The 24,089-nt window shown below is 42.5% G+C and overlaps 2 protein-coding genes, 1 non-coding gene and 1 pseudogene across 12 annotated transcripts in view; 3 read left to right on the forward strand and 1 right to left on the reverse strand.

The window, feature by feature from the left end:
• Positions 1-890: 890 nt before the first annotated feature.
• LOC132361485 (small nucleolar RNA SNORD2) lies at positions 891-959 on the reverse strand. Its single transcript, XR_009501771.1, has one exon. It is a non-coding gene; the product is annotated as a small nucleolar RNA SNORD2 (small nucleolar RNA).
• Positions 960-5,641: 4,682 nt separating this feature from the next.
• Positions 5,642-8,330, forward strand: HSPA2 (heat shock protein family A (Hsp70) member 2). The gene has a single exon (XM_059914417.1). It carries the CDS (start codon positions 5,932-5,934, stop codon positions 7,846-7,848), a length of 1,917 nt encoding a protein of 638 aa, XP_059770400.1. The 5' UTR covers positions 5,642-5,931; the 3' UTR covers positions 7,849-8,330.
• Positions 8,331-12,676: 4,346 nt separating this feature from the next.
• PPP1R36 (protein phosphatase 1 regulatory subunit 36) overlaps positions 12,677-24,089 on the forward strand; it is a 43,877-nt gene continuing 32,464 nt past the window's right edge. For 4 of the 10 annotated variants that reach the window (XM_059914442.1, XM_059914441.1, XM_059914444.1 and 1 more), the window contains exon 1: positions 13,677-13,927. In XM_059914442.1, the coding sequence (XP_059770425.1) occupies positions 13,725-13,927 (203 nt within the window). In that variant the 5' untranslated portion in view covers positions 13,677-13,724. Of the gene's footprint in view, positions 12,743-13,676; positions 13,928-14,134; positions 14,216-14,263; positions 14,421-14,835; positions 14,901-24,089 lie in introns of those variants that run through there. The other 6 variants (XM_059914443.1, XM_059914449.1, XM_059914447.1 and 3 more) reach the window with 5 other exon arrangements.
• On the forward strand, positions 13,429-13,593 carry LOC132361531 (U2 spliceosomal RNA; annotated as a pseudogene).

Consider the following 24,089-nt stretch of genomic DNA (forward strand, 5'->3'; position numbering starts at 1 on the left):
CATAATGTGATTATTTTCTGTATATTAGTATAAAATGGAGTTACTGGGTTACATAGAGAATTTTTGTTACATTTTTTTAATCCATTGCTTTACCTAATAAAATTTCCTCCTCTATGTCCAGAAGTTAAAATGTCTGTATATTACTTTTATTTATACTGTACTTTTCCAACCTGGCTCTTTTAAAAAAATTATTTGACTGAAAAGTTATCAATCCTTTTCACTCTATAATACCAAAATAATAAAGTATTTGATATAGCTAATTATGGTATTTCTGAGAAGCTTATGAAGTGCACAAAGATTTACTAAAATTCTTATTTCCAAATCCTGGTTTCTTTCAATATAGAATGACTAGAAAATACTATCTCAGAGCAAACACAAACGGCAACAAATTAGGTTTCCTCATAATATAAAAATAGATAATTATTTATAAAAATCCACTGACATAGTATTTAGTTCTTTTAGAGGGTTAATCCATTTCTCAAAATAATTTATTCAGAGAAATAACTTCCTTACCAATATAATTCATTTTGTTCATTTTCAGTTTAAGAAGTTGTTTTTCTTTTTTTTTTTATTAGCACCTTTTAATTATTATTTATTTATTTATTTGGCTGTGTTGGGTCTTCATTTCTGTGCGAGGGCTTCCTATAGTTGCGGCAAGCGGGGGCCACTCTTCATCGCGGTGCGCGGGCCTCTCACTATCGCGGCCTCTCTTGTTGCGGAGCACAGGCTCCAGACGCGCAGGCTCAGTAACTGTGGCTCACGGGCCCAGTTGCTCCGCGGCATGTGGGATCCTCCCAGACCAGGGCCCGAACCCGTGTCCCCTGCATTAGCAGGCAGACTCTCAAGCACTGCGCCACCAGGGAAGCCCAAGAAGTTGTTTTTCTTTTTTCAAGTGATCAGCAATGAGTTTTCTCTTCATTTCAGGTAAGTCCTTAAAGATAATTGCCATAATTTCACAGAAGTTAATAAGCATTAGCAATAATGGCATGTTGAATCTCCGTCTCCACTTGTAAGACAACAGCTTCACTTCTTTCAGATTATTTCAGACTATTCCACAAGAGTCTGTCCTCGAGATTAGCACTCTACAAAACTGAAGAAGGTACAGTTTGTCTGCTACTGCACAGATTCGCTTCTTTTCTGGAAAAGCCTCTCTTCCAGGTTTGGGGCTTAGCCTTCCATACAAGGCATGGTAGTGTCCTACCCCAGGCTACTGTGTATCTACAGTTCAATTAGAACTTTTAAAGACTGAATTTTTTAAGACTCAAAGAAACAGATGGTGAAATTTTTCCTAGAGTGACAAGTGACTGGAGAAATGTTTTGGGACGAGGTACAGCCGAAGAATTATAAAATTGTAGTATTTATAGAGGTCTTAAATATAACAGTTGAACTCCAGTTTGCTGATAGGTCCTCAAATTATAGGCTGCTACTGACTCCACCTTCTCTTCAGGCCAACATTACCTCTTCAAAACAATCCACAACCTTTATGAAGGTTGTGCCTGGGTAGGGATTGAGAGGGTTCCAGAAAATCTGTTAAATTTTTTTCCTAGTAATTCTGGAAAAAATGTATTCTTGCTCACTTAGTCTCCTTAGGGCAGGCCTGACTACCCAAGCACACAGTTTTAGACCTCATCTTATTCATCTTTGTATCTCTAGGTACAAATATTTTCAGATGTGAATTTGTTTCAACTTTTGGTCTCTGCAGTATTATTTAGTTCAGAAATGTAAGAGGTAGGCAGAGAACCTTCCTCTTATACAGGAAAAAACAAGTTATTATTTCCAGGGTTTTTTTGTTAAATAATATGCCTCAGGTCACTTTTAATAAACATTGAGCTAGTAAATTACTACTGTTTTCCAGGTACTCTTCTGGGTTTGGGGAATTAATCAGAGAAAATTTGATACCTATTAAAGCTCTTGTTTTTTCTAGACTGTATAAAATCTCAGTCCTTGGATTTTAAAAATATTTTGAAACATCCTACTATTTATAATCTGTCAGATTACACCTGTTGAAAATCAGTAGTAATTTCTATGTAAATAGTAGGATCAGAAAACTTTCAGTTGAATGTTAATAGTCAAGCTTTAAAAATCAATTGTAAAAGTACAAGAAAATTTAGAAAAATTACTGATAATCCTAGCCTCTAAAATAACCATTTTTATGCAATTTTCATATATATGATTATCCTACATATAGGATAAGAATATACAAAAGCCTTGTATCTTATTTTTCCCCTTAATTATACCAAGAACATTTTCCCATGTCATTAAAAATCTTGTAAACAATTTTTAGGGCTACATAATAATCCATGACTATAATTCAAAACATCATTTTCTCATTGTCAGATATTTAAGCCATTTCTCTTTTATCATTGTTATCATAAATAATATACCTGCATGTTTTATTATTTCCTTAGGATAAATCCCCCAGAGTAACGCTAAATGAAGGGTATGATCATACTTAAGGTAAAGAAAAAATATTGTCACATTGCCCTCCAGAAAGATTGTACTAATTTACATTCCCACCAGTAGGGTTTACCTGTTTTGCCACACCATTACTGGCATTGATGAATTTCGCTGGATCATAAATTTGCTAATTTGACCATTTTTAATGGGCTACATGTTTAATGCATTATAAGCCACAATCATCAAGTAGAAAAGAACATTTTAAAAAAATCAATACAAATAAGGAAAAATATAAAAACTCCAAGAATGGTCAGTATATGATAATGTTCTAGGATTGCAAAAGTTTATTTCATAGGAAATAAAAATGCAAATATTGTGTCTTTTTGGGAAAAGCTCAGGATGCTATTTAAAGTATGAAACTTATGAAATATCAATTTACTAGGTGAAAAGTTAGAGCAGAAAAAATACATATACCTAATGAAAATACAGATAAAATTGCTACTCTGGTTTCAGAAAGCTGTGTTAAAGATGAATGTGGGACTTCCCTGGTGGCGCAGTAGTTAAGAATCCGCCTGCCAATGCAGGAGACACGGGTTCAAGCCCTGGTCCGGGAAGATCCCACGTGCCACAGAGCAACTAAGCCCGTGTGTCACAACTACTGGACACGGAGCCTATGCTCTAGAGCCTGCGAGCCACAACTACTGAGCCCACGTGCCACAACTACTGAAGCCCGCGCACCTAGAGCCCGTGCTCCGCAACAAGACAAGCCACTGCAATGAGAAGCCCGCGCACCGCAACGAAGACCCGATGCAGCCAAAAATAAATAAACTTAATTTTAAAAAAAAGATGAATGTGGCAGTTAGATTGCAATATTTGTTTGCAATAACTGTGCATAGAGGACATAGTTACTATACAAAAGAACCTCTCCCTTCTGAAGCTGTAATTTTAGTGTTTGCGTGTAAGAACTGGTATGTCTGCTTTTTTGCAATCTTGCTTTGCTTGAGGTAAGTGTGTGAGGACTGTCTGAACACAAGAGATCTGAAGAGATTGTGTTTCTCACAATTCTCTTCTGCTTTCAGTTGTAGTTGGGACCCTGTCCCTAAATCACATCATATCATTAGTTCTACAAAGAATTTGTATTGCTCTCCAGCCCACTAATTCCCTCCGCTCCCTTTTTTAACTACACAAAAGACAAGAATTTCTAAGAATAAAATCAAGAAATCTGTACTCACAATTTAAGGCAACTTCAATAGAAACTTTTTGATCTTTGTTTTCCTAATTAAAAAAAAAAAGTTTTCCTGGTTCAAATTTTTTCCTTAACTTCTTTTGTGGAAAAAGAGATGTGAATTGTGAAATATTAACAAATTAATAGTAGATGTGTTTTTAAAAATTGGAAATTACATACACAACTAGATAAAAGAAACTTAAATGTCCATTGATTGACCTAATTGGATTCTGTCAACATTACTTTTTGGTCACAGATAACTTTTGTGTTTCTCAGACAAAAACTTTTCTCCAGCACTGTCCCAAACAACTTTGATATTAACTATACATTAGCCTCCTTCAAAGGAGTTTCCCCTTCCCACAGCCTCAGGAGAAAGATCACGGCATATAAAGCTCTTAAATGTATCTTGTCCTCCTGAAGAGACTGTTTCTGGTTCATATCCCTCCCCACGTAGGGACACTAATCTTCCGCACTGAACTTGTAGTTGCCGCCAGCACATGCCGCTCTCATCTTTGCCCATGCTACAACCCATGCAAAGAATGGCAAAGGTCAGCACCTGGCTCAGGCATGTCACCTCTTCCAGGAAGCCCTCAGGAACATACTTTATCCTGTCTGGATGTGCCCCCGCCTCTGTGTTCCCTATAGCACTTCTCTCGAATTATTTTTATCTCTTTATTGGGCTCTCAACCTCATAAAGACAGATTATTTTTGCATTTGTCTTTTTACCTCACATCCTGGGACTTCTTAAAGCTAACTGAATTACTGTCTCCAGCTCCCCCACATAATGTGAAGGGTTATCGCTGTTTTGTTACTGTCCTCCTTCCGGAGCCCATTTATAGGAGCCTGCCTCTACCACCTATCACTTGGTGCCAGACAATACCTCCAGACCTACTCCCATATATTCCTCTTAAACGTTACAGAATAAGTTGCGCTCCTTTTCACCTACCTTCTCTGAGAGTTTACGCCTCTAGTGTAACTTCAGCATAGCTAAAGAAAATAATCTCACTCAGTTGAGCTCATTCATAAACATAACTCAGTCATAAACATGATCGCGCGTGCTTAGCCTGGGGTTGAGAGAATCGTGAGAGGCGTTGAGGCTGGGTTATTTTATGGTACTTCAAAGTGTGGGTTTTGACTATAGACTTCCTCGTGAAGAACTCAAAGCGGCGGATAAAGCACTTGAAACGGAAAATAAGGAAAGCAGTGGAGAGAACAGGGAGGTGAAACTAGGAAGCTTAAAGTGGCAGGACAAGCTGGGAAAACGGAAAGCGAGGTCGAGAAAGTTTACAAACACTCTTGGGAAGACGAGTTGCAACCACTCCCGTCTCCCACTCTGCAGGCCGACTCGCGCGCGGCGCGGAAAAACGGTCAGCCTCTCCGGGCGCTCTCCCGGGCTCCTGCTGTCCCCGCCCGCCAGGCAGTTTTCATCCAGCGCTCACACTCACTGAGACGCTGCGAAGCACGCAAAATTAAATTCCAGGAGGCCGACGGCCCATCCTAGGAACTTCCGCGTCATTTCTCTTTGTCTCCCCCCAACCCCCGCTCCTCCCCGGGGGCAGGAGCCGCCCTCACGCCCAGGCCAAGCCAAGCCAACGCCCGCGCGCCGGCGTTAGAAAAATGCCTGCTCTGGCCCTAGTTCCTCCTGGTCACCAACTCAGAATAAATTGCCCCGCCCCTACGAGCTAGGTTGGTGGACACACTAGGAACTGGACGGCATTTCAGGCCTTAAGAACTGAGCGAAGGGCCAAGTTAGCTCCCCTCTCCGCGCTCCCCTTCCGCGCCTCCTCCCGGCGCCACGCCCCAGCACTTCCTTCCCCACCCCACTTGGGAGTCCGCGCTGCTTATTGGCCGCGTTTCCTGCCAATCCAACGGACGTCGACGAATCCCGCCTTAGGAAAGGCGAAGATCGAGAAAAGGCGTGGGGCGCGAACCTAAAGCCCCCAAGCCGCAGGTTGCTAGTGAGCCTCGGAGGCAACTGGCCGCCTGGGGCGCGTGGGCGGGGCCTCACTTGCATAACGTCCGCCCGTCGCGTCCTCGCGCGGGCCGTAGTCCCGCCCCTCACCCAACTAGAAGTCTGTTGGGCCGCAGGCGGGTCACTCCGGCCCAAGCAAGCCTGTGGCGGGCGGTCCCGAGAGCGGATTGGCTCTGAAGGCGGCAGGGAGGCGACTATAAGAGTGGGGAGCCGAGCGAAAGGAGAGGCATACGGTGGTTGCGCTCGCGGTGCTTGGTGCGAGGTGACCGTTAGTTGAGGCCGCGGATTTTCTGCCCTTGGTGTTGTCGTCTAACGTCGCTTGCCTGTCTCAGTCAGGATGTCTGCCCGCGGCCCGGCTATCGGCATCGACCTGGGCACCACCTACTCGTGCGTGGGGGTCTTCCAACATGGCAAGGTGGAGATCATTGCCAACGACCAGGGCAACCGCACCACCCCTAGCTACGTGGCCTTCACCGACAGCGAGCGCCTTATCGGGGACGCCGCCAAGAACCAGGTGGCCATGAACCCCACCAACACCATCTTCGATGCCAAGAGGCTGATCGGTCGGAAGTTCGAGGACGCCACAGTGCAGTCGGACATGAAGCACTGGCCATTCCGGGTGGTGAGCGAGGGAGGGAAGCCCAAAGTGCAGGTGGAGTACAAGGGAGAGATCAAGACCTTCTTCCCGGAGGAGATCTCCTCCATGGTCCTCACTAAGATGAAGGAGATCGCCGAAGCCTACCTGGGGGGCAAGGTGCAGAGCGCGGTCATCACCGTCCCGGCCTATTTCAATGACTCGCAGCGCCAGGCCACCAAGGACGCGGGCACCATTACGGGCCTCAACGTGCTGCGCATCATCAACGAGCCCACGGCGGCGGCCATCGCCTACGGCCTGGACAAGAAGGGCTCCGCGGGCGGCGAGAAGAACGTGCTCATCTTCGACCTGGGCGGCGGCACCTTCGACGTGTCCATCCTGACCATCGAGGACGGCATCTTCGAGGTGAAGTCCACGGCTGGCGACACCCACCTGGGCGGTGAGGACTTCGATAACCGCATGGTGAGCCACCTGGCGGAGGAGTTCAAGCGCAAGCACAAGAAGGACATTACACCCAACAAGCGCGCCGTGCGGCGGCTCCGCACCGCCTGCGAGCGAGCCAAGCGCACCCTGAGCTCGTCCACTCAGGCGAGCGTCGAGATCGACTCGCTCTACGAGGGCGTGGATTTCTACACGTCCATCACCCGCGCCCGCTTCGAGGAGCTCAACGCCGACCTGTTCCGCGGGACCCTCGAGCCGGTGGAGAAGGCGCTGCGCGACGCCAAGCTGGACAAGGGCCAGATCCAGGAGATCGTGCTGGTGGGCGGCTCCACTCGCATCCCCAAGATCCAGAAGCTGCTGCAGGATTTCTTCAATGGCAAGGAGCTGAACAAGAGCATCAACCCTGACGAGGCGGTGGCCTACGGAGCCGCGGTGCAGGCGGCCATTCTCATCGGGGACAAGTCAGAGAACGTGCAGGACCTGCTGCTACTCGACGTGACCCCGTTGTCGCTGGGCATTGAGACGGCTGGCGGCGTCATGACTCCACTCATCAAAAGGAACACCACGATCCCCACCAAGCAGACACAGACCTTCACCACCTACTCAGACAACCAGAGCAGCGTGCTGGTGCAGGTGTACGAGGGCGAACGGGCCATGACGAAGGACAATAACCTGCTGGGCAAGTTCGACCTGACCGGGATTCCCCCGGCGCCCCGCGGGGTGCCCCAGATCGAGGTCACCTTCGACATCGACGCCAATGGCATCCTCAACGTCACCGCCGCCGACAAGAGCACCGGTAAAGAAAACAAAATCACCATTACCAACGACAAGGGTCGTCTGAGCAAGGACGACATTGACCGGATGGTGCAGGAGGCGGAGCGGTACAAGTCGGAAGATGAGGCCAATCGCGACCGAGTGGCCGCCAAAAACGCCGTGGAGTCCTATACCTACAACATCAAGCAGACGGTGGAAGACGAGAAACTGAGGGGCAAGATTAGCGAACAAGACAGAAGCAAGATCCTCGACAAGTGTCAGGAGGTGATCAACTGGCTCGACCGAAACCAGATGGCGGAAAAAGATGAGTATGAACACAAGCAGAAAGAGCTCGAAAGAGTTTGCAACCCCATCATCAGCAAACTTTACCAAGGTGGCCCTGGCGGCGGCGGCAGCGGTGGTTCAGGAGCCTCCGGGGGACCGACCATCGAGGAAGTGGACTAAACTTGGACTCGAGTCAGCGTAAACCTCTTTTCCTTTCTCTCTTTTTCCTTTTGTTTTTGATTCTTCTTTGAAATGTCCTTGTGCCAAGTATGAAATCTATTGTTGGAAGTGTTTAGCCCGGTGTATGCTTATGAAAGGAAAGGTGCAACAACTTAGTTTAATTATAAAAGGTTAGTTCTAAAGTTTGGCTTTTAAAAACATTATTTGAGGTTTGTCTTTAATGTATTTTGCGTATTTGCTGACTTGAGCGTTTTTGGTTAGCTTAGTTTGTACATGGAGTTTTGAGATGGGAAACCTGAAGTTTGCACACATGGTCTGTGGAAGCTTGGTAACAATAAAATATACAGAAGCTTGAATTGTTTATTTTTATGTACTACTTTAAGAGGAAAGTGAACATTGCAGTAATGTTAAGGGCAGGCATACTTTTTGCAAACAAATGCATAAATACAAATTTAAAAGTAAAGCTGAAATTGATCTAAAAATTATTGTGTTGGAGTTTTCAATCTTCCCTTCTTACTGTTTTACCCATGTTGGTCTTTAACTAAGATATTAGTATAAGATGAAATTTATCTAACTCAGTCTTGCCTAATTTTCTGATGAGGTTCCTGCTTTGAATTACCAGCAACTTAAGGGGAAAAGATCTGGGTAAACGTTTTCCCCCCTTTTAATACAGAAACCAGAGTGGGGTCTGACAGTATGCCCAAACTCCTAAGGCTTGGCTTAAGTATTCAAGTGAAAATCCACCTGAATATTCCAACAGAATACAAGGTATGTTCCAGGGTTAAGTACAGAATGATTCTTTCTCTAAACAAAAGCTGGGGCAGGTGTTGTCTACTGATAATAGCCCAACATAGTATGAAACAAGTTGCTTTCTGCAACATACAGGTGCCTGAAACAAGATCCAGCAGGCAAACGTTAAAGCCACTTAATACTGACTCCAAATTTAGTCAAATTTGTTAACTTTAATTTTCTAGTAAAACAGCTCAACTTCTGGGCTTATGGCAAATTCAAGAAGAATATGTTTTCAGCAGTTAAATTACTTGCAGGTTAGAGGAAGATAATATAGTTTTTTCTTCTGATTTGAGAATCATAATGCCTTTTCAATACCTGCCTTAAATCACTAGAATATATTTCTGTTTTAGAAGACAAACTGCAAGATAGTCCTGTATTTCGTCAATATACAACTTGTCCATTTTCCAGTATTTCCGATTTGAGATTGTTACAGATAGGAATATTACAATCCTTTGAGATCCACTATCCTGGGCTTAAGCTTTAAAATCCATATCCTTAGGAGAGGAGGGGGTTCATATTTTAGTGGAATGACACATCTGCTTTGTTCTGATTGATTCTCTTTAAGGAGAATGTGGAAGAAATTCAGTAAAAGCTGATTGGAAAATGCATAGTTAACCTAATGTTTTCACCATACAGACATTTTAATATCTTCTTCCGAGTGATGTAGATTTGCTTCATGTTGCTCATAACAGTGACTTATAGAAGCTAATTTTAAATTTAGTAGTGGACACTTCCATATCATGCAGAGATTAATTTTTGAAATAATATAAAAACGAGAGAACAGAGCAGCCTAAAAATATTGAGCTTTAGTAATGATCCCCTCACAGAAGAGCTGACTCTTTGTACGTATACTTTTTTTCTTTTTTAGCAGGTCTCATTTGGGTGGGGTGGGGAGATAAAAAGGCAGTTGTGAAATTGCTTCAAAATAAACATTTTTAAAAAGGTAGTTGCTCTTTACACTCTGAAAGCTGGACATAACTTGGGTTTTTCAGTGCTCATGCCAGGGTGGAAAGTTTTCAGCAAGGAGGCGTTAAGGGTGTTTCATTGACTGCAGATAGCATCGTATAAATATTTGACAAACTACCTTGGTACTAACAGAATCAGGTGATTAGTAGCCTTAGAGTGACGTTTAATATGAGTTTTTACCAAGATAACACACATTCTTAACCTTTTATTAGTCCTTTATTGAAAGTGTTTATCCCTTGCTTTACCTTCAAAGTATATAAAGTATAATGGAGTCTTTCTGTAAGTGCAATTTGTTATTAGTATGACTCATTTTAGACCTCATTTTGGGAGAGATTAGTTTTTAAAGTATCAGAAAAATGACCAATGGTAGTCTCTTTGGCCTGGCCTCTGGTAACCTGCTGTAACACTAACATCAATCTATGTAGATACTTCATTTTCCATTATTTTGAAAAGTAATTTGTAAAAGTCCTAGCCTCGAGTGTTTTTAATTCTGTCTTCTCAAATTTACCTAGATCTGAACATTGCTAAGATAAAGCCACTGAAGTAGCCATTCAGTGTTTCCAGGGGTCAGTTGAAACTGGTAACTCGATAACTCCTGGGAACTCCTTAGCAGATGTTAGATCAGCTGTAGTCAAATGATAATGGAAAAAGTACTTGAGCTTAGGATGAGGCTAAATTACAGTTTAAGGAATAATTAGCATCACTTGAAAGTAGTGTTATGCTAGGGACTAGTTGTCATGACTAAAGCTAATGCGATACATATAGAATGCTAAGGGATTGAAAAAGTACATTTATCAGAATGGGGACTTAATTTCTTCTTATCTGAATGTCTGATTAACAAAATGGCTGTTTTGAGGCAATGAATCTAGACACCTGTCAAAATAAGACATAGCAGGTTGTTTACAGTGTTTCAGATGTATGAAATTTCAAAACAAGCTTACCCTAAATTTTTTATCATATTAATTTGATATGTGTAATGGAAATGCATGCACTTGACTTGTGTATTAGGAGATATTAGTGCTCTTTACATCTTTAAATTTAGCATGCATGATAGGATATTTAATGTATCACCTATTCAATATGTCAAGGAGAGCTAAGAATTTCTTTATCCTATGTACAATTTTAAACATGAATATAACCTGGCTACCTAGATGAAATCAAAAGATTTCTTTTTATGAAGCTCAAATACTGGGCCCATGATAAGGTATTCACCTACTTTAAGTTGAATGTAGTTTATAAAAGTTGTATTGTGGGGTATATTTCCCTTGCTTTTGAACACTGGAATTGAAATTTTAAAGTATCTCAGATCCATATGTCACAAGACAATTGCTAAGGGAATACATATATTTAGGTTAAGGAACAACAGGAATATTCAATTGCTTCTGTATAATGTGTAAGTAGGTATGAGAAAACTGTTGTGAAGAACTATCCTTAAGCATTAAAATTAGATACAGAATTTAAATCCTTGAAGAAAAATTATGGATCTTTAGAGAAAGAGCCAAGTTTTACTCTTTTTTTTTTTTTTTTTTTTTTTTTAAACCTCAGTATAAGGGCAAGGACGTTCAGTTCTGCAGACTCTTTTTTTTTTTTTTTAACTTTTGGGTTTATTTTATTTATTTATTTATTTATTTATGGCTGTGTTGGGTCTTCGTTTCTGTGCGAGGGCTTTCTCTAGTTGTGGCAAGTGGGGGCCACTCTTCATCGGGGTGCGCGGGCCTCTCATTATCGCGGCCTCTCTTGTTGCGGAGCACAGGCTCCAGACGCGCAGGCTCAGTAACTGTGGCTCACGGGCCTGGTTGCTCTGCGGCATGTGGGATCTTCCCAGACCAGGGCTCGAACCCGTGTCCCCTGCATTGGCAGGCAGATTCTCAACCACTGCGCCACCAGGGAAGCCCCAAGTTTTACTCTTGATATAGCTCTTGGGATGGAAATATTTTAGGGTATATGTATTTCTAAAATTTAATAGAGTAATACTTAATGTTGAAATGTCTTTCTCTTAGAACAAATGAAGTCATAGGCTCTTTTCCTCCACCCCTTTAAGTATAGATCGGGATGTTTGTGAATTGAAGATTGGGGAAATAAGCAATCAAAAATGGAGTTGCTAATTCAAATACTGGCATTGTTGTTTTCTTACATGTTCGTTTTAAAAGTAGAATTATAACACTTTGAAAATCTGTCCATTATGACTTTTTCATAGTATAAGCATGCATTATATCCAGTTAATATCTTGGGCCTAAAATTTGAGACCAGCAACTTAGTTCTATGTCATATGCTCTGAGTTCTTTGACCTTGAGATATTTATCTTAACTAGGCAAAAAAAAAAAAACAACTTTCCCTCACAGGACACTTGAAATTATTAAATATTTTAGATGGCACCTTTATCCCTACTTTATAGCATCGTGAATTGTTCGGTTTTTTTTTTAAAGAAAATTATATTTCCATTTTAGGTTGTGAGTTTCTCATGCCATTTAACAAAAAATCTAACTGGTGAAAAATCTAACCTAAGAAATGAGTGGGTCACTTTTAAAATAAATAATGATTTAGAGCCATAAAAACAATTTTTTTATTCCCTCTTTTGTTAGGGCCTAGTGATACAGAAATATAAGATGGTTCCTTAAGAGTTATCGAGGCTTTCCTTTAAATATTATGTCCCTCTACCACATGCGACGTAACTTGTCATGTAACTTCTCTGTAGGTCATTGTTCTGGGTTCTCAACGCTTTTATTTTTACCTTAGTTTTGTATTTTAGACAGCCTAAAGTTAAACATGGTAAGGTATAAAAGATCTTTGGTTTTCTATTAGCATTTCTTCACTCATTGAGATAACTGAAGAGGTTGCCTGGAAGTGTTGGGAATGGGTACCATCCAGAGTCCTTGGTCTCTCTCAGTCCTTTTTGGAGCTTCAACTCATTATTTCTCCTCTTCCCACCCAAAGTTAAATACCCTGCTTGGAGAAAAGCTTTTGGTGATTGGGATATTTTGCTAAATTCTTTTTAAGTGAGTCATCTTGTAATAAGCCAGCCTCTAAGGCTACAGCCTGAAAGCAGCACTGCCAGCGTACAGGTGGGTTTCCTTATATCTGAGCCAACCAGAACAGCTGCCAGCAGTGGACTCAAGTGAGTGGAACATGAATCTAGGTGATTACAATTTTATACCACTGTGACCAGTGATTGTGTGTTACCAAGTAGTGAGACTGGGAGGGTTGGGGGAAGGGGAAGCAGTGGGATATCTATTGCTATGTTTTTAAAGTTTATGTGAGTATACAATCACTATTTACTAACCATCTCTTTAACGCTAATTAAGCTGTGGGGATAAAACAAAAGCAGAATATGTTAGGCATTCCCAGTCATGTAGTGTCATCTAGCATTGCTTACATCAGTGATGGAAGGAAAAAAATACCAAACAATCTGCATATCAACTCAGTTGCAAGAAGAAGTTACAGGACACATGATTTGAAAAGTGTAAATACAGAAATATCAGTTGAAAACCGATTGATACAAAGCAAGTTTCTCTGCTTTGAGAGACACTAATTTTGAGTACTTATTCAGGGTGATGCTTTACACACATTACTCCTTAAAGAGCCTCATAAACCCCTCATTTGGGTATCTTCAAATGGGTTCCACATCTAGTTATGCAGCAGAACCCAGTTTTGAAAACCTTATTTCCTCCCTTGCTCCCCTCCTGCCACGCCCCGCCCTAAATTAACCTAGTCCCAACCTGTATGTTTTATATTTTATTTTATTTGTTTTTATTTTCCTAACCTGGATTTGAACTTCATTTAGTGCTATTAAACTTTGGAACAAAGGGGAAGCTTCCCTAAGGAACCGAAGACCTTTTGGCTAAGATCAAGTGTAGTATCTGTTCTTATTAGTTTAATATTGGATACATCTTCTATCTGAGAATAACATATTAAGTGGATTTTTGGAGCAGGGAGTTGGAATAGGAACTTGCTCTGTCCACTCCAAAAAAAAAAAAAAAGTTATTCTAATTAAAAACAAAAAACCAGTGATGTGGTTGACTTCTCGGTGGGAAGGCACGAAGAACTGACCTCTAAAGAAGGAGCCCCGGGGCAGCTTTGCTGTGAGACGCTAGGGAGCCACAGCAGGCAAAGGTGTCGGCATGGGCGGCAGCGACACCCGCCCGCCACCGCCGCGGAGGAAGCAGGGTCCCGCCCCCGCCCAGCGTCGGCGGGGTTTCTCGGCGCTCACGGGCAGTTGCCTCCGCGAAGGTCGGTCTAATGCGGCCAGCGGGAGACCACGTATCGCGTGCCCGAGTTTTATTCGAGGAGGCGGCGGTTGGACTCGCAGGCCGACTAGCCGGATGTAAGTGCACCTGGGCCGCCCCCAGCCCGCGGCGGGTGGAAGGCCGACCCCCGCCCGCCCGCGGCGCCCGCCCGCGGCGCCCGCCCGCGGCGCCCGCCCGCGGCGCCCGCCCGCGGCGCCCGCCCGCGGCGCCCGATTGGGGCTCGGTGGCGGTGCAGCGACGCCCTCCATTCCCTCGGCCAAGGCCCTGCTCTCCGCCCTCCCCAGGCGGGGGCGCCGCCTTAGCCCGGGGCGAGGCTCACTCGAGGAGACCTGGCCTTAGTTGTCTACAAAACCCAGACGATGGAGGTGTGTTCGGCAAACGGTCAGAATTGAATTCCGGCTCCCCCCCCACAGATATCTAGGTATAGGGAAGTTCCACCGCACCATCTCTAATTGGTTGGCTGAAAAATAAATAACCGTCCTGCGGAGGAAGCAGTCCTGCTCTGGGTGGGATCCCCAAAGAGGAGAGGCTGGAGGCTGGTAGCTACCACGGCTTGGAAAGGATAACCTGGTACTTCGCCCACTTCCTCCCAAGGGTGGGGTCAGGGTTAGAGCCGCTGTGTAACTCCTCTGAAAGATTGGGGCTGCCTTGGGCACCAGTTTATTGTGGTCTGAGTCCCAGTTAATCAGTAAATTGCTATGGTGAGGTGACGCAGGCTCCTAGCCTTCCTCTCTTCTTTCCCTTCCTTCCTTTCTCCCCTACTTTCCTCCCTTCCTTCCTTTCTAGTGAAACTACACCCAAAAACAATCAAAAAAGATAAAATCCTGGCTTCAAGTTAAAAAAAACACAACAGTTTAAGACTCTACATCTTTATTGAATAGAGTTAAATAGCAACTAGTGAGAATTATTGTTAAAAGTTCATTGTGACATGTGGATTGTAAATTGAACCTTTAATTATTTTTGCTGCAATCATTTCATTTTACAGCAGTTGGGATTACGATTAGGGATGTGGTACTGGAAAGATGAAACCAGAACTCTTGAATTCAGAAGGTAAATTTTAACAAAACTTTATTATAGCTTTTATGAAAATTACGTGTGTTTGGGATAAAAAAATTCAAGCGGTACAGAAAAGTATAAAGAATAAAATAAATATCTGCTGCAATCGCAGCATCTAGAGATAACCATTTTGGCAGCCTTCCTGATATCCCTTTCTGATGACATTTATCAGCTGCTCCTATGTACCAGATACTGTGCTAATCAGTTTACCAACCCTTTGAAACAGCTGCGTGTTAATCCAATTTTACAGATGAAGAAACTGATGTCAAAGGGTTAAGAAGTTTGAAGGAAACTAAGTGACTTGGCCAAATCACACAGCTAAGAGGTGATTAAGATGTTTTAAATCTAGGTCTACTTGGTTAACAGTCCATATTCTTAACTAATTTATAAAATTGCATTTTTGAGTTATAGAAATAGAGTTTTACATTAATGGGACCATATATTATACCTGCTGCAGTAGACTGTAAATTTTACAAGGTAAAATTATTAGGTTAGAAAAACTAATTTTGGACTTCCCTGGTGGCGCAGTGGTTAAGAATCTGCCTGCCAGTGCAGGGGACACGGGTTCGATCCCTGGTCCGGGAAGATCCCACATGCCGTGGAGCAACTAAGTCTGTGCGCCGCAACTACTGAGCCTGCGCTCTAGAGCCCGCGAGCTACAACTACTGAACCCATGTGCCGCAACTACTGAAGCCCACATGTCTAGAGCCCGTGCTCCACAACAAGAGAAGCCACCACAATGAGAAGCCCGCGCACCGCAACGAAGAGTAGCCCCCGCTCGCCGCAACTAGAGAGAAAGCCCGTGCGCAGCAACGAAGACCCAATGCAGCCAAAAATAAAATAAATAAATAATAAAGTAAAAATTAAAAAAAAAACTAATTTTAATTCTCCATTGAGAAAATACTGACTCTATTAAAAGTGTATCACTAAACTAACAAAACTAGCCACTATGTGCTGTGCACCTATTATATTGCAGACATTTGCATATTTTTCTGAGTCTTAAAACAGCCATGGAAAGCGAGCACTAATATCTCCATTTCATAGATGAAGAAACAAGGCTCGGGGAGATTAAGCCACTGAACCAAAGTCATCCAGCCAGTAAGTAGCAGAACTGACATTTTGAACCAAGGTTTACCCAAGTCCTTTCCACTTTATACACTGTCTCCCTCTGATAGACCGCAAGCCCTCAATGGCAGGAACTGTCTTAGTCATCTTCATGTCCCTGGAGCCATCTGCAGAACTTCACAGAGTAGGCACTCACCAAATGTTTATTGAACAAGTACAGTCAACCAACTAGATTCAAGCAGAGGAAGACTAGAGGCACAGGGCCCATTAGAAGGCTAATTGTAGGAGGATTATAAATAGTTATCCAGGTAAGAAACAGAGTCAGAGAGAGAAGGACTAAGAAATATGCAAGAGATGAAATTGACAGGATGTTTGGATAGAATTGATTGATACCATATAGTGCCTGAAATGGCTCCCAGGTGTCTGGCTTGGGTGATTGGTTGGCTGGGATTGCCCTTCCCCCATATACAGAATAAAAGAGGCAAAACTGGTGATGTGTTTTAGGTTGCTATGACGTGGACACATCTCTTAGGCTGTTGGTCAAATGGGGCTGGAGGTCAGAAAAGGAGTTGGCTGTGCAGATGTAATTTATAGTTACATTATAAATATAATTAAATATTTAATAGCAATTAAACATGAATAAAGGCTAACCATTATATTAAAGTCAAAATCAAAAGTTTACATTTCATGGAATATTTATTTCAGTGTTTGAGTAATCTATCATTTCCACAGCAGTGATTTCAATTTTTCTTCTCAGATATGTCACAGAAGATTCAGTCGAGTAGCTCCTGAAACATCATACTTAGTGAATGTGAGATAGTGACAAAGACAGCAAGATAGCTCTGAGATTAGACAGACAGGATAATCACAGGAGTCAAAATATACACGGTAAAGCACAAGAAAATGTGGGTGTAAATTTTCAGTGCCAGTATTTTCTTTTCTCAGTCTTCATATATATATAAAGGCCATCTCAATCCTCTCTTCTTATGATAAAAATTGCACCATACTTTTTACTTACTGATCTTCTTTATAAATGAAGTTATTTTGTAGTATTTTTCAAACTAATTTTTCAGTGCTAATCTAATAATAACCCACCCCAAGTGGCACTTTTTCCTGTATGATCCTACTAACGAATTTATAGATATCAGTTTCACACTGACTTTATTATTCATAAAACATTCATATTCATAATCTAAAGTTTCTTTTGGTTCGTTACCAAATTATTCTTTAAAATGGCTTGATTGATTTCCCATGTATATTCCCCACTTGATTTTGGAGAATATACATGGGATGGTATGATTTAAAAGGTAGATTGTGTGACATAATGTTGAATGAAAAAGGCCAGACACAAAAATGTAAATATTGTATGATTTTATTTATATAAAAGTTTACAGTAACAGACAAAAGAAAAGAACTGTATTGATAGAGGTCAGAATAGTGGTTACTTTTTGCAGGTTATCAGCTGGTAGGGGAAAGTACAAGAGAACCTTCTGAGGTGCTGGAAATGGACTATATATTGATCTGGGTGGTGGTTACATACATAGCAGAAAATTCATCAAGCTGTCCACTTAAGGTTTATGTGCTTTACTGCATAAATGAAAGCTATACCTCAATTTAAACAGTGTAAAAATAAAACCCCCCAAACACCAGACTGTGTCAAGTACACAAATTGGGTGCAGTTAAAGATGGGGAAAGGAGTACCATGAAGAATAGATGGGGGCAACCGTTTCATGGTGGAGCTGCTTTGTGTTTAAGCAACTCAGTGTGTCAAACCTGAGTATTAGGATTACCTTGGGAGTCCAGCTGCTAGGGGTGATGCTAAGGAAAAGGAAAGCAGACTTTTGTATGTTTCAGGCCAAAGTTAATGTTTGGCTTTGTTGGAAATGTAGATACTGATTCCCTTTTAAAGTCTAAGCATGTCCCATCACACATTAAAACGTAGGTTTGAAGTCAGAGAGGACTCATGAGCTGGACCATACTCTTTTTTTTCAGAGGCAATGCTGCAGACACCATGTCACCCCAATTCATGGTGATGAGACAGGGCTGAGGCAGAGGAGGTGGAGAGGAGACAGCGGTAAGAATGGGAGCTGCAGAGGCAGAGGCTTGTTCAGTCACTGTTCTCACACCAGTTCTATTTGGTGTCACTCCACAAACCTTTATGAGCATGTGTCATGGGATTGCATCTGTGCTCTAGAAAGCCCTCTCCCATAGTAACATGGAGGGGCAAGATTAGAACTCGGGAGACAAGACAATTATGCATTCCTCTAAGGGGGAGATGGAGACTTGCAGGAGAACAGAGTCAAAGAGTCATGCTAGAGGCAACTCAGATAAATCCGGCCTTGTGTGCAGGGGGAAGTAGCTGGTAAGATTGGCTGTGAGACAAAGGGAGGAAGGAGGCAAGAACGTCTGGGTCACTGAGTGGGTGATACCATTGTCTATTGAGACAAGGAAGGTGGGAGAGCCGATATGTTTATGGAGGGGTGAAAGGTAACAAGGTTACTTTTTCAGTGTGCAGAATTTGAGATATAGTCGGCCCTTGGTATCCGCAGGGGATTGGTTCTAAGACACCCCCGCCCCCTGAAGATCCCAAAATGTGCAGATGCTCAAGTCCCTTATGTAAAATGACATAGTACAGTCGGCCCTCTGTATCTGCGCGTTCCACGGGCTGACTGGACTTGCCTGTGAGATGTCCAGGTCAAGAATTCAGTAAGCAGGGGTTTGGTTTTCCTGAGAGGGGCCGGTGCAGAATTACAGTGGAAAGTGAACTGACTGAGGCCAGAAGCCTAGGAAATACCTACTTCTAAAAATTATGAAATAAGTTTAAAAATATCATATTATTTTTAATAACCAGAAAATACCATTAAGCGAAAACAACCAAAAAAACTTTACAATCCCACATAAAGAGTATGACTGTTAACATGTTAACAGTTATTGTATAGCTTTCCAAATCTTCTTTTATGTATGTATACACACACATACATTTTTAACTTACTCTATTCTCCATTTCCATATCTTTTTTCCTCATTACAAAGTTGCACATACTTGTTGAAAAACAAGTATATAAATGTACAAAGTAGAAAGTGGGGGGTTCTGCCACAGTTCTGCCCCCAAAGACCACCGGTGCACCAGTGTTAAGGCTTACCACCTTATTTTTATTTTTTTGTGTTCAACATACTGATTATATTTATTTTACATTCTGTGACTGATAATTCCAGTACCTGAAATCATTGTACGTCTGACTTTGTTGCCAGCTTTTTTTTCTCTTATAGTGTTATTTAAAACATTTTAACTAAATATAAACATTTTAAACTTTTTATATTGGAAGATTTCAAACATAAACAGAAGTAGGGAGAATGGGATAATGAACCCTCACATACCCATAGCATAGCATCAACAGTCACCACATTAAGGTCAACTTTGTATCATCTATACCCTCATCTTCTCCACGCCTTGATTATTTTGAAGTAAATTCCAGATATCATATCATTTCATCTATAAGTATTTCAGTACATATCTCAAAAAAAATAGGCACTCTATTAAAAAATATAACTAAATTACTATTTACTGGCCTAAAAATACAAAAGGTAATTTCTTAACATTGTCACATATGCAGTTTGTATCCAGATGTCTCCTATTGTCTCATATTTTAAAAGTTTGTTCCAGTCACGGTCCACACAATTTCCATACATTGCAGTTGGTTTGATATGTCTCTTAATCGGTGTGCATGTCTTAAGGTTTTGAAAGGTATCTTCACGTGGCCCTCAGGAATAGCAGAGAGGCAAAGAAAGAGGAGCTAACTGAAGAGAAAGCGTGATTAGAAGGGTCAGGAGGAAAGCAAAGGCCTTCAAAGGCAAAATAAGAAAGGGAATTTGAGTGGGGAGTGGTCAGCAATGTCAGATGCTAAAGAGAGCTCAGGATGGGGCAAAAAGAAGCCTTTGGATTTAGGGGTCGCTCGGGACGTAGGTGAGAAGCCATTTCAGGAAGGCAGTGGAGTAGAAATCAGATTACAGTAGCTAGAGGAGAAGAATCTGAGATAAAGAGTACTCTATTTTTGCTAGTTTCTCATCAGTTAGTTTACCAGTGAAAAAGGAAAGCGATAGTAGCCTTTAGGGGATCCAGTACTAAGGGAAGGGACTTTTGTTGGTTTTGTTATAAAGGTAGGAAAATTTTGAGTTTGTTTGGGTAGAAGGAAGAGATGGAAGAGAAGAGAAGGAAAGTGGGAATGGGATCAAGAGCACAGATTAGCTTGGAAAAGGTAGAAGCAGAGTTTCCGCTGGGTGTGGTGGGAAGGAAGTAATAGAGACAGGAAAGCTTGGGAATTTGAAGGTGCAGGAAGATATACCTCTGCCGCTCTCCTTACTGAAAGTAAACCAGACCCTCCCGGGCTACTACTGGGAGGAGAATCTTTTCGTAGCAGTGCTGCTGACCCTGACTCATTCCCCCGAGATTGCTGCTCGCTTTCCAGCTCCCTCCTCGGTAACTGCCACCACTGCCACGCTGGGCTGGGCCGGGGCTCCGGAAACCTGCATTCACCCAGATGCCCTGACCCAGTACCTAAATGGGGGCATTTCCTGAAGCCAGTGGACCGGGGAGACAGGGAGGGCTTCCCAGGGGAGGTGCTGTCTAAGACCTGAGGAGGAGAAGGTGTGGGCAAGGCAAAGGGAGCTCTGGCTGTGGAGGAGGAGAGTGCGTTCTAGGCAGAAGGCACAGCACGTGCAGAGGCCCAGACACATTTGAGACTGCAGGTGGTCAGTACGCTGGGTGTAGCGCTCCAGGCGAGTGTTAGGAGAGGAAGTAGAAGTTTTAAACCAGGGCAAGATCGTGAAAGGTCTTACAGACCATGCTGAGGAATTTAGACTTTATTCAGAGGGCCCCCGGGGTGGGGGTGGGGGGGCGGGGATTGAAAGGTTTTATTTAAATGGGGAAGTAACGGGCCAACCAACAAGACCTGCTTCTCTCTGACACAGTGTCTGTAGTCCTAGCCATTCATGTTTCAAGTGCCCCCTACTCCCAGCTGGGAGAGAACCAGCCGCCTGTCTGAGTGTTTGCCAAGGTCGTGGACTCCCCTGAGGACCTACAGCCAAGGAAACTACACCTCCAGAAGCCTCGAACTTCTCTTGTTTTTCAACATAGCCTAAGAAAAGACTCTAGTAACCACTGGAGAGCTCTAACTGGTGTGGAAGCCAAGAGTGGTCCAGCCCTCTGATGGGTTCTAGGAGAAAATATGACTGCTTTTTCTCATTTATTTCAGGGCCAAGGGAAATGATGTGACTGTGCTGTGATATTAGGAAAGCACATCAACACAGTGTCGTCTGTGATTCTAAATGGGTTGCCAGATTGAGGGGGAGACTATGGAGACTGGAAGAAGGTACAGATCTAGGTCAGACTGTGGTTTGGGAGCCAATCAGAGGTGCAGTTCAAAGGACAATTTTTAATTATTACTAGTGATGCTTCTTAGTGATTCCAAATGCACTGTGAACATAGGCTGCTTTTAGAGCTATGGCAGGACACTCACAAAGAGAAATCCATCTCACCATCTGATCCGGAGAATGACTTCAGTCAAGTGAAAAGCCACGCAGGCAAGTGTGGGAAGACGTGTCCAGAGGTCAGAGAATAAGGACTAGAGGTTTAGCAGTAAATGCCAGACTATTGGCTAAGGGCAGGCACTACCTGCCACAAGTTTCAAATACTGAGACACGGTCAGCCTCTCTGAGCCTTAGTTCTCCATGAGTAAAATGATAGCCATGTACTAGATGATCTTTTAGATGTCTTCTAACCCCCAAATTCTATGATCTTATGATTTTATAATTCTAAGTTCATTTGACTTAGTTCATAGATCTGATCTATAAGATCCCAAATGTATCCTTTCCTTATCTTAAGGCTCTCTTGTCTCAAATCAACTCAGGCAAACTAACTAATAGGGAAAGAAATGTTGAATTATAGGGATGGGACTGAGGCAAGGTTAGGAGGGAAACAATTTCATTTGACATTAACTGAAATTGGGTGTTTCTATCTATATTCTCTCGTCTTCTAGAGAAGAGAAACCCTGGGAAAGGCTGGTGACCTGAGATTTCTTTAGCCTGTTAGGAAAGTTAACAGCCAGTGGCTTGTAAGTGGTCAGAATGTTGTGACGGTCCAAGAGAAAACTGAAAACTACTTTGTGTTCTTGTTTAGGGTGGTTATATTAATGCCGCACATTAGATATCCAGCAAGTAGAATGGACTTCAAAGAGCTGTTAGAAAATGTCTGAATGTTCGGGGGAATTGAGGATTTGTTAAAGGCTATCTAAATGGCCTGTCAGTAGAATGTATCAACAACGTACTGTGTCTTCCTCTATACCTCTATCAACTTTTTTTTGGGGAACGCAGATAACAAATCAATACATTCTTGTTATTAAAAAAAAAAACCCTGGGCTTCCCTGGTGGCGCAGTGGTTGAGAGTCTGCCTGCTAATGCAGGGGACACGGGTTCGCGCCCTGGTCTGGGAAGATCCCACATGCCGTGGAGCAACTGGGCCCGTGAGCCACGACTGCTGAGCCTGCGCGTCTGGAGCCTGTGCTCTGCAACAAGAGAGGCCGCGACAGTGAGAGGCCCGCGCACCGCGATGAGGAGTGGCCCCCGCTTGCCGCAACTACAGAAAGCCCTAGCACAGAAACGAAGACCCAACATAGCAATCAATCAATCAATCAATCAATAAATAAATCTTTAAAAAAAAAAAAATCAAAGGACTCTGATATTTGTGCTTTAAAAAAAAAAAAAAAAAAAAAAACCCTGAAATAATACAGAAGTATACAGCTGTGGAAGATAGCTCTCTTCATCACTACACCTCCTCTCTGCCCCATCTCTCTTTGGAGGTACCCACCATCACCATTTGGTATCCGTTCATTTCTTTTTTCCGCCACCTCCTCAGTATTTCAGCACACCCTCCCTCTAAATACCCAATCCTTGGAGACCAGTGATAAGAAGAGGACAAGAAAGAATGAAAAGTTTAGAAATCATCCACTAACCAACTTGGTGCCAATGGTCTGAAAAGAAAGAAAAATACAAAAAAATCATTCCCTTGAGGTGATATCGTGTACATGCTTTTAGATTCTAACCTAGTCTACAACCTGAATATTGCCAGGATGTTGGCAAAAACTCCTGGAAGAAGAAAGTACCAAACTGATTAACTTTTTCATTCCCGTGGGAGGTATTTCTCTAAAATGATGACTTTGTGGGTAACCAATCCCAGAAAAATTTTAAAGGAAGTTGTTTCAAAACTGTTGTGTTGACAAAGAGATGATAAGAGTATATATGCATGATTAGGGAATGACTAAAATCTGGGGAAAAGTGCTTCTACTTACTATATCTATGCTTAAACTTAACAGAGAGACACGTAACTGTGGGCAGAGATTAAGCTTCTGGGTGGTGTTACAAACGTGGCATTGTTTCAGGCAGAAAAATAAACGTCATGCTCCACAATGGTCACCAAACCAATGTATTTGGTAGACACCACAATTCTAGAAAATGAACTCTCTATGAGGCAGGAACCACATCCTGCTAGTCTTCAAAACGCTTTTCTCTGTTTTCCTATTAAGCATTTGCTGATAATCCTGAGAGTCTGTGCATTGACTGTAATCAGACACCACTTATTTTCAATGTTATAGCAATGCCTGACACAGAGTATGGCCTCAGTACATATTTATTTATTGCTTAATTGTGGTCCATTGTTAGTTAGGCCCATTACTGCTTGGTAATGCTTGTACAAAAACTATAGAGTCAAAGCAATCCTGAGTTAAGTAAAGGGTCCTGAAACCTTCTTCGAGATAGTCAAGCTTCTAGAAGAGTCCATAGCGGTGACAACGAGGTGGCTGCTTGGGGGGCGGGACTGCCTGGTGGGTAAACACATGGCTCTGTGGCTAGAGAACCTGTGCCGGGTCCTGGCTTTGGCACTTGCTAAGTGATCTTGGTCAAGTTACTTAATATCTTTCTAAGGTTCAATCTTTCTCATATGTAAAAATTGTAATAATAGTAATATTTTCCTAATAGAGTTGCTGTGAAGATTGAATGAGGTCGTGCTTAGAAGCACATAACAAGTACTCAGTAAATCAAAAAATCCTTCCAGGGGCTTCCCTGGTGG

Source organism: Balaenoptera ricei, chromosome 2, assembly GCF_028023285.1.
Source record: "Balaenoptera ricei isolate mBalRic1 chromosome 2, mBalRic1.hap2, whole genome shotgun sequence".
In the NCBI taxonomy this organism is placed as follows: Eukaryota; Metazoa; Chordata; class Mammalia; order Artiodactyla; family Balaenopteridae; genus Balaenoptera; species Balaenoptera ricei.